This window comes from Mus pahari, chromosome X, assembly GCF_900095145.1.
Source record: "Mus pahari chromosome X, PAHARI_EIJ_v1.1, whole genome shotgun sequence".
NCBI lineage: Eukaryota > Metazoa > Chordata > Mammalia > Rodentia > Muridae > Mus > Mus pahari.
In genome coordinates, this window is record NC_034613.1 from 133877940 (window position 1) to 133899132 (window position 21193).

General features: G+C 40.9%; 1 protein-coding gene and 1 non-coding gene across 2 annotated transcripts; one reads left to right on the forward strand and one right to left on the reverse strand.

The window, feature by feature from the left end:
* Window positions 1-5425: 5425 nt before the first annotated feature.
* Window positions 5426-8971, reverse strand: LOC110314224 (claudin-34-like). The gene is made up of 2 exons (XM_021188673.1): window positions 8828-8971; window positions 5426-6296 (listed from the first exon to the last, which is right to left on the reverse strand). The coding sequence occupies exon 2, from the start codon at window positions 6269-6271 to the stop codon at window positions 5642-5644; it is 630 nt and encodes a 209-aa protein (XP_021044332.1). The 5' UTR covers window positions 6272-6296; window positions 8828-8971; the 3' UTR covers window positions 5426-5641.
* A 10012-nt stretch (window positions 8972-18983) lies between these two features.
* On the forward strand, window positions 18984-19115 carry LOC115063224. Its single transcript, XR_003843106.1, has one exon. It is a non-coding gene; the product is annotated as a small nucleolar RNA SNORA17 (small nucleolar RNA).
* Window positions 19116-21193: the final 2078 nt, after the last annotated feature.

Consider the following 21193-nt stretch of genomic DNA (forward strand, 5'->3'; position numbering starts at 1 on the left):
AGACCCAGAAATGAACCTACATATCTGTGGTCACTTGATCTTTGACAAAGGAGCTAAAACCATCCAGTAGAAAAAAAAAGATAGCATTTTCAATAAATGGTGCTGGCTCAACAGGCAGTTATCACGTAGAATAATGTGAATTGATCCATTCTTATCTCTTTGTACAAATCTCAAGTCTAAGTGCATCAAGGAACTCCACATAAAACCAGAAACACTGAGACTTACAGAGGAGAAAGTGGGGGAAACTTCAAAGATAGGGGTGCAGGGGAAAAGTCCTGAACAGAACAGCAATGGCTTGTGCTGTAAGATCAAGAATCCACAAATGGGACCTCATAAAACTGCAAAGCTTCTGTAAGGCAAAAGACACTGTAAGTAAGACAAAAAGGCCACCTACAGATTGAGAAAGAATCTTTACCAATCCTAAATCCGATAGGGGATTATCATCCAATATATACAAAGAACTCAAGGAGCTGGACTCCAGAAAATCAAATAACCCCACTCTATAATGGGGAAGAGAGCTAAACAAAGAATTCTCAACTGAGGAATACTGAATGCCTGAGAAGCACCTGAAAAAAAAAATGTTTAACTCCTTAATCATCAGGAAAATGCAAATCAAAACAACCCTGAGATTCCACCTCACACCAGTCAGAATGGCTAAGATCAAAACTTCAGGTGACAGCAGATGCTGGCGAGGATGTGGAGAAAAAGCAACACTCTTCCATTGCTGGTAGGATTGCAAGATGGTACAACCACTCTGGAAATCAGTCTGGTGGATCCTCAGAAATTTGGACATAGTACTACCGGATGATCCAGCAATAACTCTCCTGGGCATATAACCAGAAGATGCTCCAACTTGTAATTCTGACACATTCTCCACTACGTTCATAGCAGCCTTATTTATAATAGNCAGAAGCTGGAAAGAACCCAGATGTCCCTCAGTATAGGAGTGGATACAGAAAATGTGGTACATTTTCACAATGGAATACTACTCAATTATTAAAAACAATGAATTTATAAAATTCTTAGGTAAATGAATGGAACTAGAAAACAACATACTGAGTGATATAACCCAATCACAAAAGAACACACATGGTATGTATTCACTGATAAGTGGATATTAGACCAGAAACTTAGAATAACCAAGAACCAATTTTTAAAACACATGAAACTCAAGAAGAAGACCAAAGTATGGATACTTCATTCCTTCTTAGAATGGGGAACAAAATACCCATGGAAGGAGTTACAGAGACAAGTTCAGAGCTGATACTGAAGGAAGGACCATCCGGAGACTGCCCCATCTGGGGATCCATCCCATAAACAACCACCAAACCCAGACACTATTGAATATGCCAGAAAGATTTTGCTGACAGGACCATGATATAGCTATCTCTTGTGAGGCTATGCCAGTACCTGGCCAATGCACAAGTGGATGCTCACAGTTATCTATTTGATGGAACACAGGGCCCACAATGAAGGAACTAAAGAAAATACCCAAGAAGCTATAGTGGTCTTCAACACTATAGGAGGAACAACAATATGAACTATCCAGTATCCCCCCAGAGCTTGTGTCTCTAGTTGCATATGTAGCAGAGGATGGCCTAGTCGGCCATCAATGGGAGGAGAGGCCCTTGGTCTTGAGAATATTATATGCCCTAATACAGGGGAATGCCAGGGCCAGGAAGCAAGAGTGGGTGGGTTGGGGAGCAGGTCAGGGGGAGTGTATTGGGGACTTTCATAGAGGAAACTAGGAAAGGGGATAGCATTTGAAATGTAAATGAAGAAAGTATCTAAGAAAAAAGAAAAAAAGAAATGTAAATTAAAAATATCTAATAAAAATGCAAAAAGGAAAAGGGAAAAAGGAAAACAACCATTTAACATTACAAAAAAAAATGATGTGGTACCTGGCTGGGATACATCTTCAGTGGACCTTATTAGAAGACTCAAAATTATACCAGTGGTTCCATTTATATAACTGCCAATTTTAGTAGGGAAAGGATATTCATAGCCTGTGTGTAAATGCAGGGGTGAAGTAGATGCCATGATAAAGGTAATAAAAGAAGTTCTACAGGGAAATGCAAATCAAAACAACCTTGAGAATCCAACTCAAACCAGTCAGAATGGATAAGATCAAAAATTCAGGTGACAGCAGATGCTGGCGAGGATGTGGAGAAAAAGCAACACTCCTCCATTGTTGGTGGGATTGCAAGCCTGTAAAACCACTCTGGAAATCAGCCTGGCGGTTCCTCAGAAAATTGGACACAGTACTACTAGAAGATCCAGCAATACCTCTCCTGGGCATATATCCAGAAGATGTTCCAACTGGTAATAAGAACACATGCTCCTCTATGTTCATAGCAGTCTTATTTATAATAGCCAGAAGCTGTAAAGAACCGAGATGTCCCTCAACAGAGGAATGGATACAGAAAATGTGGTACATTTACACAATGGAGTACTACTCAGCTATTAAAAACAACGAATTTATGAAATTCCTCAGCAAATGGATGGATCTGGAGGGTATCATCTTGGGTGAGGTAATCCAATCACAAAAGAACTCACACATGGAACACAGGGTCCCCAATGGAGGAACTAGAGAAAGTACCCAAGTACCTGAAGGGGGCTGCAACCCTGTAGGTGGACTCTTTGGACGTTGTACATCGTGGTGCGGAGCCTAGTGCGCACCACGATGTACAACGTCCACAAGCAGATTTACACAATGGAGTACTACTCAGCTATTAAAAACAACGAATTTATGAAATTCCTCAGCAAATGGATGGATCTGGAGGGTATCATCTTGGGTGAGGTAATCCAATCACAAAAGAACTCACATGATATGCACTCACTGATAAGTGGATATTAGCCCAGAAACCTAGAATACCCAAGATACAATTTGTAAAACACATGAAACTCAAGAAGAAGGAAGACCAAAATGTGGACACTTTGCCCCTTCTTAGAATTGGGAACAAAACTCCCATGGAAGGGGTTACAGAGACAAAGTTTGGAGCTGAGATGAAAGGATGGACCATCTAAAAACTGCCCCATCCAGGGGTCCATCCCATCATCAGCCACCAAACACAGACACTATTGCATACACCAGCAAGATTTTGCTGAAAGGACCCTGATATAGAAGTCTCTTGTGAGGCTATGCCAGTGCCTGGCAAACACAGAAGTAGATGCTCACAGTCAGCTATTGGATATAACACAGGGTCCCCAATGGAGGAGCTAGAGAAAGTACCCAAGGAGCTGAAGGGGTCTGCAACCCTATAGGTGGAGCAACAATGTGAACTAACCAGCACCCCCAGAGCTCGTGTCTCTAGCTGCATATATAGCAGAAGATGGCCTAGTCAGCCATCATTGGGGAGAGAGGCCCCTTGGTCTTGCAAACTTTATATGCCCCAGTACAGGGGACTAACCAGGGCCAAGGAGGGGGAGTAGGTGGGTAGGGGAGCAGGGGGAGAGAGTATAGGGGACTTTGGGGATAGCATTTGAAATGTAAATGAAGTAAATACCTAATAAAATATTCTCAGATAAAACAACAACAAACAAACAAACAAACAAAACACAAGTTCTAGGCCTGGGAGCCAGAACAGAAGAGTTTTTTAATGTTCAAATTAAAGACTATTAGAATTTCCTTGATCTCACAGTTTGGTAGATTTTTTCCTCATTTTTTCCTCATTTTTTCCTTTGATCTTTAAGTTTGGACTCAAGAGTCCAAACTATCAATGAATCCAGGATATGCTTTTTAAAATACTGATAGTGATTGGAGAAGTTAGAATCACATTTTGAAGGCCAAGTTCTTCAATAAAGCCCATGGTGGGTTCCAAAGAGATGCTGCCTAGCATTGCAGAAAGAGTTCATTTTCTCCTCTTATTACAAAAATAATTAAATTCAGGAAAGAAGTGTTATGGGGAATCATGGAGCATCCTGGAGGTGCCAAAATACAATTAAGGATATTCTCTTTTGTGGTTTTTAGATTCACTATTAAAATGATTTAAGGGCTGACTCAAATTGAAGCCCAAAGAAACATAAAAAAAGTTTTGTAAGCCAAGATATAAATCTGGCAGGTGCCCAGAGTAGGAGTATATAGAGGAGAATAGAATAAAATATGTGCTTTGAGGTAAGACTACACCAGTTAAATGGCAGCAGGCACTCACATGGGGAAGGAGAAGGAGACCCTTCAGAAGGAAGCCCACAGTATTAGGTAGGTAAAAGGATATGTTGACTCAAGTCAGCATCTAGAAGAAAATGACAGAATCAGGACTCAAGACGATATGTTGTCTAAGCCAAACTAAATCACACCTTTTAGGGACAGCCAGAAGTGTCCACACTTACATAATTATATTAGAGCTTAGAGGAATTTTTAGAAACAGAAAATAATATCACTGTCCTACAGAGGGACCCACAAATAAAGTGAAAGTAGCTCAGCAAAGCAATTTGGTTTTTTTTGGTAAAAACTGTGCCAAGACCCAATCTGAGCTAATCAACACCCCCAAAAGAGGAAGCTGAATTGATTTTTATTCTTATACAGGTAGCTATCATGTCTTTTCCCCAGTAGCTAGTGTCTAACTTCACAGTCTTTTCAGACCCTCTAGTGGGAGTGCAAACTTGGACAGCCAGTGTGGAAGTCAGCATGGCTACTGAGGAAGCTGGGAAGAGCCCGATGCCAAGTTCCACCTACACACTGGGACATAAACCCAAAGACTCTATACCCTACTACAGAGACACTTGCTCAACCATATTCCTTGTTGCTCTCTTCATAATGTCCATTAATTGAAAAACAACCTAGTTGGCTGTTAATTGGATGAATGAATAAAGAAAATGTAGAACATTTACAGAATGGAATATTACTCAGCTATTAAAACTGAAATCATGAAATTTGCAGGTAGATGGGTGGAGCTAGAAAATAATCACCAAGCGAAGTAACTCAGACACAATAAGACAAACATGGTATGTGTTTGTTCATTTGCATGTGTGAATGTTAGCTGTTAATTCTCCATTAAGAAGGCTGCAATCAGCCAGGCATGGTGACCCATGCACAGCACTCAGTAGGGAGAAGCAAGCAGATCTCTGAATTTGAGGTCAGCTTGGTCTACAGAGTAAGGTCCAGGACAGCCAAGGCAAGACATCCAGTCTTGAAAAACAAAACAAAAACAAAACAAAAGCAACAAAAAAGGCTACAATCTGTAGAACCACAAAAGTTGTCTATATAGTAACGGGCCAGGGAGGAGTGTGGATTTTCCTTGGAAACAGACTTAGAGTAGGGTGATATGGATAGAGGAGGTAGGGGGTAACAGTCCAGGTTCTGATTTAGCCTTTGATTCTAGAGCAGTATGAAAGGTTTATGTACTCTGACACTCATTTCAATATGGATTAGGTTTATTGATTATTTGCTATTGTTGCCAGCAAGTAGAACACAAATCAATACTACCCATAAAATAAGATTTTATTTAATAAAAGCCCACAATCCAAATAATGCATTAAGGAAACATGAAAGAAGCCAAAAAAGATAAGAGAAAATCAACTGGATTATTTTTTTGTTGCAGGCCACAATTGGCATGCTTTCAAGTTCTTTGAAAATTTGTGTAGACATATGAAGAATACTCATTATCTTTGCTGGCATTTCAAGGCTATGTAAGGTAGCGATTTACATTTTGGAATGGGGCATCTTGCCTATGGCAAAATTTGAAGAAAGACAAATTGTGCCACTTAGTAGAAAGAAAACTGCAGCTATAATTGCCAAAGCCATGGCGCTTCCCATCTTCTGAGTGTCTGGCTGGAAAGGCAAATTGAAAGATGGTGGGAAGGCAATCCCCCATTTGCTCATGATGGCGATGTAATTGAACAAAACAGCAAGATAAAGAAAGCTGCTAGCAATGATGTTCAGTATGCTTGAAAGTCTGAATGGATTGCAGGTGGCATTCCTCCGTACTCTTCCCACACGCACATTCGAAAGAGCAATAATGGTGGTGATTTTCCCAAAAAGCCCAAGAAAGCTGGAAACCAGCAGCAAGTGCTGGTTTACTCGAATATACAAAGGAATGGGGTCATCGTGGTTGTATCGGTAACATACTCTGGTGTTGCTGGAGTTGCTGTGAGTGTGGAAAACGCAGGCTTTCCACATGCCCACTAAAGCCACTCTAGGCTTGAGGAACACAGGATCTTCATAGTGCCACACTTGCCACTGAGGGAGGCCTGTGGATATGCAGCAAAGTAGCCAGGCCACAGTGGTCAAAGCAAAACCTCCCATTTGGCGATGGCACTTTTTCAACGGCATGATGATGACAGTGGATACTTGAGACCTGCAAAGACACACAGGACAAGTAAAGGATGGTTAATTGGGACAAGGACAATATACTCAGATTTACAGTACTAGGATAAAGTGTTTTGTTTAAGAGAGTGGTTCTTGTTTTGGAGGACTGCTATTGTAGATGAGGTATAAGAAAAGTCTAAGAAGGCCCCTGTGGCAATATTGCCAGGCAGGTAGACCTTCTAGAACTTTTAATTCTTACATTTGGTTTTCAACTTCTGAAAATCTTCTGCCTCTACATCTCAAGGACTAATTGGAAGCATGAGCCCCTACAAGTGTGTTTGTGAGCGTATATATTGAATTACATATACATGAGTTGTATGCATGTACACATTCATGGTGCCTGTGATATATGTGTGTTTTTCTGTATGTGTGTTTGTGTTTATGTGTGTGTGTGCTTGTACATGTGTGTTAGATTCCCAGAAATAGTGCATGTCAGTGAAATGTTCTACCACAAATCTATACCTCTCTAATCAGAAGAGAGTCATAGGATGCATTTTCCAGGAAGTCTCTACATGTGTGTTCTTCCTTGTTCCCCCAGGAATATTTAAGGATGTATTCAAGGTGGACCAAAGGGAACTCACATCCCTGACGTCAACTAGCTACTAAATTCAACAAATTTATAATTAGAGAAAAAAGGTAGCTTCCCTTTTATTGACCAAGAAGCAGCATTTAGAGACAATATAGGTTTAGCTTTTAATAATCTTTTGTTAATTCCATAGATTGCATGTGTAGCACAATTTCTGGGTGGTACTTGTTAAAGATGAGCTCAGCAGGAATCAATGTGTGAATCCTAAATGCCCTCAGGAAAAGACATCATCTAGATAAGCTTTCAATTTTTTAAAGGAATTAAATTAAAGGGAAGCTTAGTAAGCAAAGAAAGTCATCAACAAATGAAATCTTATGAAAAGGTAATTCAAGGAGTGGGCCTGAATCCTGCCCCAGAAAACAGCATAGCATGGAACCATCAGCCACATACATGGTCCTGGATTTAAAGTGAAGATGGATACAAGAAAGTGTTCATTGAATCTCCCACCATAGTTAGGGAAAGTCATCAAGGCATGTCGTGTGGTTAGAGGGTCCCTGTATGAAGGCCCAGAGGGGCCATTTTGTGAAGCTATAAAAGTAAAGCCTGGTATGATTGGGGGACTTCAAATCATGGGAGATGCAAAAGCTATAGCATACGAGCCACAAAATCTGCATTCAAGATGTGAAACCAGTCTGAGAGAGAAGTGTGTTGCCTTCAGCAAAGCTGGATAACAAGGATCATCTATATTGTTTGCTGTGAGACATAGACACAATTTAGAATTTTCCTGCTAGCTTCTTGTCTGAATTGGTTCAGTATTTCCTCACAATGCCCTCTTTCTTCTGATTTGGAAAGATAATGTATATTCTCTCCCATTGTATATTAGAAGTATGTGATTTGCTATTTGATTTTACATGTGCTATCAGTTAAGTAATTTGCTTGAGTCTCAGGAAAGACTTTATACTTTGAGACAGTGTTGAGATTATGAAGGTATTGCAGGAACATTGGAAGCTGGGTGGAATGCATTTGTGTTGTGATATTGCTGCAAAGTATATGGGAACCAGGGAGTGCACTGTAGTGGGATATATAAGAATTATCCCCAGCCAGGCAGTGGTGGAGCACACCTTTAATCTCAGCACTTGGGAGGCAGAGGCAGGCGGATTTCTGAGTTCGAGGCCAGCCTGGTCTACAGAGTGAGTTCTAGGACAGCCACAGCAACACAGAGAAACCCTGTCCCTGTCTCGGGGGAAGGGGGAAAGAATTATCCCCATAGATTAGTATGTGTGAATGCTGTGTCTCTAGATAGTGAGTTGTTTGAGAAAATTAAGAGGTGTGACTTTGTTGGAAGATGGTTGAGTTTGGGGTTTTTAAAAGCACGTACCAGGCCAAGATTCATATTCTCTCTGTGTCTCTCTGTCTCTGTTTCTCTCCACCTCTCTCTGTCTCTGTCTCTCTGTCTCTGTCTCTCTGTCTCTGTCTTTCTTTCTCTCTGTCCCCCTCTTCTCTCTCTTCTCCTCGCTCTTCACCTGAAAGTGCTGATCAAATATGAGTTCTCAGTTATGAATGCATTAATTCTTGTCATGATATAATGGACTAACCCTCTAAAACTGTAAGCAAGTCCCCAATTAAGTGGTTACATTCATAAGAATTGCTTTGACTGTGATGTCTCTACAGTAATAGAACAGTAAACAAGACAGAACTTATCTCAAATACCATGGGATTCAACTAAGGAATTCCCAGGAGCGTTCAACTCTACAAAGTCAAAAATATAATGGTGGTTGCTAGGGCCCAGAGTAGGGAGAAACAAAAGGGGACATATGCTAAGTATAGATAAGTTAGAGAAGATTGAAAGTACTGATAGCTTCACAACACAAGAGCAGATGGTCTTTCTCTTGTGAAACTCTACACTTAAAAGGGTCAGTGGTGAGTTTAAGTATGAATGATCCTTAACCTCATTTTAAAAGTATACAGTAAGGATGGATGGAAGTTCTACTAACCAGAGACACAATTCACAAGTGAACCGATAGTAGATGATGTTGCTTGGCAGTCAGTTATGCGACGCAGTAGAGACGACAAGGAAATTGGTCCTCTCACTAGGACTTTGAGGCTCCTGCTGGCTTCACCAGCAGCTCTGAGCATTTAGCCCAGACTAGTTCTAGTTCTGAGAATTCTATGGACTCATCAAATTCCAATCCTCACTGACATCACTATCCTGTGTTCTTTCTTTTCTTCCTTTCTTCCTTCCTTTCTTCCTTCCTTTCTTTCTTTCTTTCTTTCTTTCTTTCTTTCTTTCTTTCTTTCTTTCTTTCTTTCTTTTTCTTTCTTTCTTTCTTTCTTTCTTTCTTTCTTTCTTTCTTTCTTTCTTTCTTTCTTTCTTCCTTCCTTCCTTCCTTCCTTCCTTTCTTTTGAGATTTTTTATTAGTTATTTTCTTTATTTACATTTCAAATGTTATCCCCTTTCCTGATTTCCCCTCCAAAACCCCCCTATCCACTCCCCCTCCCCCTGCTCACCAACCTACCCACTCCTGATTCTTGGCCCTGATATTCTCCTACACTTGGGCATAGAGCCTTCACAGGACTAAGAGCTTCTCCTCCCATTGATGACCAACTAGGCCATCCTCTGCTACATATCCAGGTGGAGCCATGGGTCCCTTCATGTGTAATCTTATATCAGTGGTTTAGTCCTTGGGAGCTCTGGGGGTACTGGTTGGTTCATATTGTTGTTCCTCCTATGAGGCTGCAAAACCCTTCAGCTCCTTGGGTCCTGTCTCTAGCTCCTCCATTGGGGACCCTGTGCTTAGTCCAATGGTTGGCTGAGAGCATCCACTTCTTTATATGTCAGGCACTGGTAGAACCTCTCAGGAGACAGCTATAACAAGCTCCTGTCAGCAAGTTATTAGCATCCACAATACTGTCTGGGTTTGGTGAATGTATATGGAATGGATCCCCAGGTGAGGCAGTCTCTGGATGTCCTTTCCTTCAGTCTCTGCTCCACACTTTGTCTCTGTAACTCCTTCCATGGGTATTTTGTTCCCCTTTCTAAGAAGGACCAAGGACTGACTGGGAGTGGGAGGCAGAAAAAAATATTAGAATCTTAAATGGAACCCCTATATTGCTTGACTGAGACATCCCACACAACCCCCTGAAAAAAGTAAAAAGAGAGCTAAGGGACCTTTAGGATGTGCTGTGCCTAAGTGTCAGGCTCAACAGCAGGTTGAATCACTAGGATGCTTTCCTGTGATTACGAGGAATTATGAATAGAATGAAGATCCCTCATGGGAGCCCCTGTCATTTTAAATTACTTACAAAAATAAAACAGGCTCCAGCTGCCTATGGAGCTACTTCCCCATACACTCATACTCTTGTGGATGGATTCTCATGATTATTTTCAAGTGGCTAAAATCTGCTTAGCTGGAGGCAGGTTTTTACTATGGACGGTTGAATAGGATGACTTGGTTCATAAAGAGTTGTCTAAAGTGACTGTAAAGAAGATGGGAAAGAAAGAGTTAACATACGATATGCTTATGGACACAGGCAAAGTGGCTCAGAGTGGGAGCTCCCATAAGTTAACTAAGGAGGCTCTGCTGGTATTCAGCCTCAGCCCTGAAAGCATGGGGATGCCTGCCTACGAGAAATACAAATGCCAAATGGCTTGTTAATGTGAAACAGAAACCAGAAGAACCTTTTGAAAAATTTATTGCTTGGCTGACAGAGGCAGTGGAGTGGTTTTTAGCTCTGAGTCAAAAGATATCATTTTTCTTTTCTCTTCCTTCCTTCCTGTCTTTCTTTCTTTCTTTCTTTCTTTCTTTCTTTCTTTCTTTCTTTCTTTCTTTCTTTCTTTCTTTCTTTCTTTCTTTCTTTTACATCCCGATCATAATGCTCCCCTCTACTCCCCCCCCGCTACTTACAGGGCCCCTTCTCCTATGTCCCCTTCACCTCTGAGAAGAGGGAGGTCCGTCCTTCATACCAGCCCACCATAGCATCTCAAATCACTGCTGAGGCCAATGAGAAAGTCAGGAAATATTTCTTATTTTACTAAGACATGTGCTGAGGTTACTCCCTTATATGTGTGCCTATTGCAGTGACTTTACAAGGTCAAACCACTACTCAGTTTCTAACTAATCAAGGAAAAGAGAAATCTGGTCAAGGGGGCATAGCTCATAAACGTTATTCATGTGGCAAGCCTGGACATATTAGTAAACAATGTCCAATAGTACAGGAAGCACTGTAAACCTTATATTCCTGCTCCCACTCAGGACCTAAATCCAGGCAAGCCTCATATCTCATGCCATCGCTGTCAGACAGTATACCATTGCTAGAAGGAATGTCAGTCTCTTTTTCATAAAAATTACACTTCCTTTTCTGGTAATCCAGTGCATTCTAATACTGTAAAGCCTCTGTTATACTGGGAAACTGAGTGAGGGGTCCATCACAGGCTCCTCAAACAATGGGGGCAATTCAACAGCCTCAGACCACCAATCCATTTGTTAATGGAGGACTATCCAACAGCTTCAATGCGCAACTTTGGGCAGCACAGAACTGATCCTCTTTTCCATCTCCACAACAATACTAACCTTTAACTCCCCTGCCATTTCTCTTCCCATGGGAGTCTATGGACTCCCTCCCAAAGGGACATTAGGAGTCATACTGGGCCAGAGTTCCACCTTAGTGCAGGGAATAAATGTGGTTCCTGGGAAGTTTATTCTTATTTTACTGGAATAAATTAAAATTATTGTATACCCTCCTATAAAAACAATTCAAATTCATTCATGGCAGAGAACTGCTCAGCTACTTTTACTCCAATATCAGGTTTCAGGCAGCCCAATGACCAAGGCTCTGTGGAGAAACATGGGGTTTGGATCTAGTTACATGTCTTTCTAGGTACAGGAAGTTAAACTCCTAAACTCCTAAAGTTCAAGGAAAATAAATTGAAGGCCTCACAGACAAGAGAGCTGATGTACTTTGTATAACAAGAAAAGATTGATGGCCTTCAAATTGTTCCACCTCAGTTATGCCCTCTACTCTCATGAGATTGGGCCAGGAGTCTAATGTTGCTAAAAATTCAGAAATACTACATTGGTTTGATGATGAACAGCAGGGACTTTCTGCCCTTTATGTTACTCATGCTCTCCCCTTTACTTTATGGGAAAGGGATGTGTTACATCAGATGGGAATGTTGTTAATATTCTCTAATAAATTAATATCAGCTCAAATGTTACAGATAGGATTTGATCCAAAAAGAGGCCTTGGTAAACAGTCTCAAGGCAGGATTGAGCACAGTACTCTAAACTTCTTGAAAATATCAAATGAATTTGTCCTTTCTTAAATATATATACAGATGAGCAGCCTGTATCCCTGCTGGACCTGTATTGTTCCACCACCTCTCCACCCACCTTCATTAGGTTCGCTGATCCAGAACCATACAGGTTATCTTCCCTTCTTGAACCTATCTTCCCTGCCCAATGAGTCTTCTTGGGCATGCCCAGCTGCCCTGCACAGCCTGCTATCCCAGGAGGACCTCTATATTCCCACCAACTTTTAGCCCACTTGCATAAGACTGGTGGATTAGGAACCATTCAGCCCAAGGATAACCACAAGGGGCTTGCCACTCCAGAATCATCGAGGTTAGGGCTGGCCCAATGCCTACTACGACAGGAAAATCGAGGGACTAAAGCCATCCAGATGGCTAAAGGCCTGCAAAAGATCACAGTCAACAAACCCCAGGGAAACATGACAACTTCAGAGCCCAGGTGTCCTACTACAGCAAGCCCTGGATATCCTAACACAACCAAAGCACAAGAAAATGCCTTAAATCCAATGTTATAAAGGTGACAGAGGTCTTTAAAGAGAAAAATACATAAAGCTCTTACAGAAATACAGGAAGAAGAGATTGAACCTTTGGTGCATGCCTTTAATCCTAGCACTCGAGAGGCAGAGGCAGGTGGATTTCTGAGTTCGAGGCCAGCCTGGTCTACAGAGTGAGTTCCAGGACAGCCAAGGCTACACAGAGAAATCCTGTCTCGAAAAACAAACAAACAAACAAAAAAAAAAACAAAAAAAAAAAAAAGAAAAAAGAAATCGAGCCTTTAAAGAAGTAACAAATAAATGCTTTAAATAAATATAGAAAATTACAATTAAAAAGGTAAGGGAAAAAATAAAACTTCAAGACCTGAAAATAGAAATAGAAGCAATATAGAAAACGCAAACTGAGGAAATCTTGGCGATGGAAAACCTAGGGAAGAGAACAAGAAGTACAGACACAAGCATCACCAACAGAATATAATGGGAGAGAGAATTTCAGACATAGTTGATACAATAGAAGAAATTGATACATCTCATAGAAGAAAAAGTGGGAAATAGCCTTGAACACATTAGTACAGGGGACAATTTCCTGAACAGAATACCAATGTACCTGATACAGAATTAATATCAAGAAAATATAAAGATGTCAAAAATCAAAGATTCAAAAAAAAACAAAAACAAAAACAATGACCTATCTTTTTTAAATTTATAGACATGTTTCTTTTTTTAATTAAATTATTATCATTTTGCTTTGTTTTGTTTTTTTGAGACAGGGTTTTTCTCTGTGTAGCCCTGGCTGTCCTGGAACTCACTCTGTAGATCAGGCTGGCCTCGAACTCAGAAATCTGCCTGCCTCTGTCTCCCAAGTGCTGGGATTAAAGGTGTGCGCCACCACACCTGGCTTAAATTATTTTTTATTATTATATTCAACACTAGATATTTTTCTACCAATAGTAAAAATTATGGGCATGTTATTAAATTAACATAAAAAGATAAAGTCTTTTTGTTTGCCTGCTTGTTTGTTTTGTTTTATTTTTAATAAAGCTTAAAATCTTGGCTCTTACTGTGGTACAAACACAAAATAAGAGGAATTTTTAGACATTGGAGTTCATTGTAATGAGGCTGTACTTCGGTGTCCCTCACATCACCAAAGGATTTTACCTCCATAGTAGCTAAGCTAAGAGTTGACAGTTTTGCTGCGTGAAGGAATGAATTGTAGACAAGATTATTTGGATACAGATTTCATGCTGTGATCAAAGCTATTTGACTTGAGTGACTATCGTCATCCTCAGCCCACAGGAAACAGGTTACATTCATTTAAGAAATGGTGTATGTATTAAGATGGTCCACCCATAAAGTAATTTATCAACTGTTTCAATGACAATGGTTTTGCACGGAGAGGGGCACAGATTAGGTGAGGGTAAGATTCTGTTTCATTGGCTGTGATGATTTTGAAAAGCATTCATCTCAGAAAAAGAATAGCTTATAAGGTCATCTTCTTCAAAGTTGATACATAATTATAAATATCAAGCAAAAGATTAGGTCTTATTCTCTTATAAGCCACTTCTCAAATTAATTTTCTATGTTTCTTTTGTCTGTATAAATAATTTTGAAATATATAAGCTGTTCTGAAAACCATAGTATAGTGTAAAAACATCAAATAAACAATCCTACTAATAGAGAGGCTGAGATAGGAGAAGCATGGTTTCAAGACCATTATGGGGCACACAGCAAGACCCTGTCATGTACAAACTAGCAGAAATATTGGACCTATAAAAAGTGATTTTTAGATCTGAATTTTGTTTTTCTAGTGTGATGGTGTATCCAGGAATTGCTCTGGTAGAACTGGGTTCCGATGATACCAAGTAACCTTGGTTTCTGTTGCTTCTGTTCTTATGCTTGCCTCCTGCCATCTGGTTATCACTAGTGCTACCTGCCCTTCCTATATCTGGCTAGAGCCTGTCCTTCCTGTGATCCTGGTTGTGTCAGAATGCCTCAGACTAACCTATCTTTTAAAAAATGAGCCTTGATCATAAACAGAGAGTTTACAAAGGAAAAATAGATTTAAAAAATAGTTTTTTTTTTTAAAAATGTCCATCATTCCTAGCAATTAGGAAGTGCAAATCAAAGATTTCATCTTACCTCCTTGAGAATGAAAGGTCAGTAAAACAACAGACAAAAGATGCTGAAGTGGCTGGGGGCGGTTCTCATTCACTCTTGCATAGGACTACAGACAGCTACAGTCACTATGGAAAGTATTATGTAGGATTCCGTAAAAGCCAAAAATAAATGTATCTTATACCCCAGCTATACCACTCTTGGCATATGCCCAAAGGGCAAGACTTCCCATTCCACAGACACATGCTCATCCATGTTCATTGCTGCTCTATGTACAATAGCTAGGAAATAGAAACAACTTAAATGTCCTTCAACTAATGAGTAGATAATGAATATGTGATACACACACACACACACACACACACACACACACACACACACACACTATGAAATACTATTCAGCTGTAAAGAAAATGAAATAAACTTTTCAGGTAAGTGGGTGGGAATAGAAAAGATCATATTGAGTGAGTTAAGCCATAGTTAGAAAGCCAAACATTACTACTCTCTTTCATGAGATACTCCTAGTTCCAAATCTTTAGGTATAAATACATAGTCTGAATTAGCTACTAAAACCAGGAAGACCAAAAGTTTCCTTAGCTGGGGTAGTCAGTGTGGGAGCAATAGAGAGAACAATAGTACATGTAATCATTGTATCTGGGAAATGGGAAAGGGGCACTTCTAATCAGGGAGGACTGAGGGACAGAAGAGCAAAAAGAAGAGTAAAAAGCAAAAGTTTCTAAACATCAGAAGGAATCAATTATCTGTCTAAAAACTTAAATAACCTATAAAATGCATAACTCTCTATGTAAATATTCTTAGCCAGTTTAAATGAAAATTTCACCTCTAGTATATTATTTTTCACTCCTACAACCAAAGACCATTTAACAAAAACCACATAATGAAGCATGAGAAGCCTTCTTTTGACTTTTGGTTCAGGCTGTTCAGGAGAATAACAAAACAGACTATTTCAATTGCCCCCAGACATCATGCACTTCAGACTCAGGGACTAAAGACCTCTAAGCAGGAACTGACCTGAATGCCTTCTCCCTGTGTACTAGCTTTCATGATACTAGCAGGAACCATGCATCTTCCAAAGGAGGGAGGCAACAAACAGTCCTACCTAGCTATGATGCTTATGAACCACAACAATGATCATCATGACAGGATAACCCTAAGGTTGCAGTAGTAACACGCATACCTTGCTAGTAACCAGCAGCTCTCTAATTGGACTTAAGACCCGCTTATGAGAGGCAAACCATTCTGGTAAAGGAAACCTAGAAAACTACTCAAGTCCATCAAATTCATGGATCTTGGAGGAGAGCCTACGAATACCATTTCAGTAAGACAGCATAAACTCTAACTACATTCTACATACTTTTTATTATACCCATTAGTTGTGGTGTGGCTCACCCATGGTACCTACCTTTAATCCCAAATATTGAAGATAAATGTGGAACAAAGCACCCATATTGGAAAACAATGTCTAATCGAGTGACAAAGTGATGAATGAGAGAAAGACTGACAGAATGAGATAAGCACAACTCTTATGAGAGGGGAGATGAAAGAGAGGCAGCATAAGAGAGAGCAGCATAGAGGGAGGAAGAGGCAGTTATACTGGGGGGGTTTTACAGAGACAGGTTGAAAAGAGAACAAACTAGACACAGGTGAAGACAGAATGAGCCAGAGAATGAGGAGCCAGAAGATCAGAACAGACTGCCAGAGTTAGTTTGAGGCCAAGTAGAGCAAAAAGTCAGAGGCCAAGAGAAAAGTTAGATTTAATTGGCCAGCTTGGAGAGGAATTTGAACCAGAACAGATGAGTTGAACCAGCCAACGTAGTTCAGAAAGAACTATAAAGGGTGAGCTTATTCAGCAGTAAGTCTCATTGGCTGAAAACAGTCTCAGCCTACAGAAAATTGTACAGAGGCTAGAAGCTTGTAGGATTAGGCCTAGGTTAGCATACAGAGACAATAAACCTCAGAGACAACAATTAAGTCAGGTGAATAAAAGATACATGAACACTTCCCTTAATGCAATACTGATGTTTTATGGGTAACTTGGAGTTAATCACTAATGCATATAAGCCATGAAATTTTTTGCACCAAGTGAGAAACCTTTATTGCTTTAGTGAGACATTTTGGAGAAGTCAGTGAGCAGAATATACATTCCCAAAAGCATATAAACATATCTTGAAGATTCCTTTTTGATATCACTTATCAGGGATATATGTTTTGAAAATCTTAGTCACCAAAAGTGACAGAGGTCTGGGAATTTCCAAAAAGCTCCCAGCTTATCTGCCTGTAGTGGTGGAGAGGTCCAACAAAAAAGGGATATTTGTATGTCTCAAGTAAGATGAATTGGTAAAGTGATATCAGGAAGAGGTGTCCTATGCCCTGAAATCTCACTACATTCTTTTATTTCCTTTTTTTCCTCTCTTTTTAAAAATCAAGTCCAGTTTGATTCTGTTTCAACTTCTGTCACAAGAAAAGTCCATGGCCCTCTGTTAATTACATCACACCTCTACTTGATGAGGCCTGCTCCTTTAACATAACTGTAGCTATTCTGTATTCAGACTCCACATTACTCACAAGGTAAAATTAAGTTCAAAGTTGTTACTCTAACTGACATTGAAGAATGCTACTAATAAGCCAAAAAGTTATGGCTGAATCACTTGTACCCTGTTATCTTGATGTTCTGAAATTTTCCTGTTCACTACCTGTCCAGCACCCTTCTTACCTCACTCAGGACCAATCAGCTTGAAGGTTAGAGAAACATGTTGTACCACTTCATTGTTTGCCTTTGAACTTTTGAACCTGGTTTTTCAAATAGGCTACTCTGAGACCAAACTAACACTACAATTAGGTTCCTGAGTCCTTTTTTTGCAGTTCTAAACATCCAGTATTATGGTATGTATTCAATAAACAACTCTTGCTTAACTGAGATTGTGCGCATATGGTTTGAGTAGTGGTTTCCTGAACCCCAACACTACGCTCTCATTTTAGCTTTCTAATTGCTTGCAGTAGGGGAATTTCCTGTCTCCTGTAGCTCATATTCATTGACTTAGTTATTGTTTATTGCTTGGAAGAGATACCATGGCCAACTCAATTTAAAAACAGCATTTAATAAGGAGTTTGCTCACAGTTTCAAAGGATCAGACTATCATGGCAGGGAGCATGACAATGGGCAGACAAGCATGTCACTGTAGCAGTAGATTAGTGCTTACAACTTACCTACAAGTTGGAGGCAGAGAGAATGAAATGAACCTAGTATATGCTTTTAAAATTCAAATCCAACTCCCATTGACACACTGTAGGCTTAGAATTTTCAAAACCTACTTTCATAAGGGTTCTTAAATGCTTTAACCTCCCTACTAGCCCACCACCCATCAGAGGTAGTGGAAAATAGAGGTTATTAGGACACTGTTTAGAAATAGTTCTTTAGGAAAAGTCCAGTCTTTGTTGTCAAGATATCAGCATTTCCATCGACTAGCAAACCATCAATTGGGCATCAGGAGCTCAGCCCAGTCCACTTGTCAGACACCACACATGAATCAGCAGCAGCAGCTTGATTCAAAATAAACTTCGAGACTCAACTAGATAGGTGCTAGTTCGTGAAAGCATCAAGAAGCTGCTGGAATATCATATATCATGAGAAATTCTTTAGCGAGTTACTCTCTATGATGCCATGACAAGTGAAGAAGAGCAATGTGGTACAAAGCCGACCAGTGCCAGAGCATCCTCAGTGAAGACTAACAAAGTGGTGCAAGGCAAACCAATGTACAAGGCTTGTCCCACCATCTGTGATCATATTCATATTCTTTCTAAACATTGTGCATTCTTTCAAGTGTCTGCTTCAGGAAAATATCCTCTCATCTGTGTCTGCTTCAGTAAAACATCCCTTCACATGTCTGCCTTAGTAAAACTTCCTCTTACCTTTATTTGCTTTAGCAAAACATCCTTTCACCTGTGTCTGGCCCAGCCAAACATCATTATAACCTAACTGAGTCTCCAAAGAATCCAGAAATTTCTACATCTACACACTTTCTCCAATAATCTTATAATCTTCAAAAGTGTTCTACCAATTAAGGCTCTAGCATATGAGCCTATTGGGGCCATTCTCCTTCAAATCACTATCCTTAGGCATAGCAGCTAAAATTTACTTAAAGTAATTGGAGCCAAAACGTCATTAAGACAAACTTATAAACTATTGGCTGTTTTTTTTTTTTTAATATTGTCCCTGACATTAGGGACCTTGAAGGTGTGACTGCTGTGTCCCATGTGTTTAAATAGGTGACAGAGAGAAGAGAAGCCATGTCTATGCTCAGTGTTCTGACCTATGAATATCTGAATAGTTAGTAGCCCAACTAACATTCCCTGAAAAAAGCAAGCCTGAGATGACTACCAGACTGGCACCACAAGGTCCAGGCAGGGAGCTAACCAGAGATGAATTTGAGTCCAGCACCATGCAGGCCTGGGGGTGGGAGCATACCTAAGATGATCCCTGCCCAGCTCCATAATGCATGAGCAGGGCAGCTGCTGAACTAAGCTTAGCACTCCCGAGACCACTCCTGAGATGACCCCAGACACACAGAGCCCAGGTCACCACTAAGAGAAACAAGGAAGTGTTGGAGAAATGGAAGAGAAAGAGAAACAGAAGGTATGGGCACAATGAAGAGAGGCAGAATTGGAGACTCAGGGGTAGTGAGGAACAGCCTGATGTGAGTAGGTGGTTGTGTTACATGAGTCAGTGGTACTGTACTGTCATGTCTCAGTCTGTGGTCCTGCAGCAGCAGGGATCTGTTACCACCAAAGACTAGAGAGATATCCCTGGTCTGGGCTGTGAAGAACTGCCCTCACCACTCACCCGGCATCATGGGATAACTGACACTGGGGGCATGAGAGCAGGAAAATTGACCCTGCCCCTGCCCCTGCCCCTGCCCCTGCCCCTGCCCCTGTCCCTGCCCCTGCCCCTGCCCCGGCCCCGGCCCCGGCCCCGGCCCCGGCCCCTGCCCCGGCCCCGGCCCCTGCCCCGGCCCCTGCCCAAGCCCGTAACCAGCTGCAACTCCAGAGAGCAGCAATGCACATTGCCAGAGCTGTGGGTGAGCCAGCCCTGAGGATCTAAGTGTGGGAACTGGCTCTACCCCTCAGCTTCCGTGCAGTGGCATGGAAGAAGGAGAGATAGATACCTTTCTCTTCACCTCACGCCTCACCAACTGCAGCAGACAGACCTGGCTCTGGAGTCAGGAGAGCAGGAGAGCTGGTTCTGCCTCTCAGGAGAGTTGCCCTGCACCTCACCTGGACAGCACAGTAGAGCTGACACTGTGGCAGTAAAGCAGGTGAGCCAGCCTGCGGGTATGAGTGTAGACACTGTTTTATTTTGCTATTTTATTTGGGTTCTTTCGTCACTACCTCCATTCTAACCATTATTCAAACTAATACCTTCCAACCCCACCTAACACTAGGTAGGAGAGAAAGAATGCTAAAGGGGAAAGGGGTGTAGACTTCTACATGATACTTCCTGCTAAATAGGGACACAGTTTCTTTGGGGCAAGTCCAATCTTTGTTGTCAGGGTATCTCCAACGTCTTTTTCTCTAACGTTAGACCTTTTGTTTTCTTAAAAGGAGATTGTCAATGAACCAAATAATTTTTAGATCAGTGGTTTCTTCTATAACTCAGCTGCTCTTGTCTGAAAGGGCTCATACTTGCTGCTGAGCCTGGTGCTAAGGTGAACCCTTGCATTCTCCCTTTCCCATAACCATTTAAAGTTTTCCAATTGCCCATCTATTCTCCCAACCTTTATTGAGACAGAATACAGGAAGAGTTGGGGGTAGGAAGAAGAAAACATAGAAAATTCCCTCTGGAAGCAAAGTGGGAAAGAACCCAGTGGCAGTATCTGCAATAAACTTTCTGTGGATATCCTGAAGCAGTATATTCATTCCTTCATATCCTACCATCCCCTACAGCATTACATACTATGTTTCCCATTTTGCTTTGTCCTATGTTTAGGCACTACTTGATAGCATTATTATTATTTTTTTTTTGCCCATTTTATTTGACATTTGGAGTCCTTGGAAATAAACTACCTGCAGCTGACAGAATCGTGCCCCTGCCAGACCACGAACAAGACAAATAGTCTGCTGCTGTGGATAATCTAAAGTAGCCCTTTATCCAATATCTAGGATTAAGGCAAAAAACATGTTTACATAACATAACTTGATTTTTTTTTTTAAAGAAACCGAATCACTATATGTGAGTATGGGAGAGCTGGCCCTACCATTTGTCTGCCACGTGGTTACTTGTTCAACGGAGAAATGCCAGCCTCCTCTTGCCCCTGGCTGCCTACAGAAAGAGAGAGAGAGAGAGAGAGAGAGAGAGAGAGAGAGAGAGAGAGAGAGAGAGAGAGAGAGACCCTGTCTGAGTTGAATAAAGATGACAACAATGAGCG

What these genes read in the sequence shown, in the direction of transcription:
- LOC110314224 (XM_021188673.1), bottom strand. Translation starts at nt 6,271, where the DNA reads ATGCCGTTGAAAAAGTGCCATCGCCAAATGGGAGGTTTTGCTTTGACC.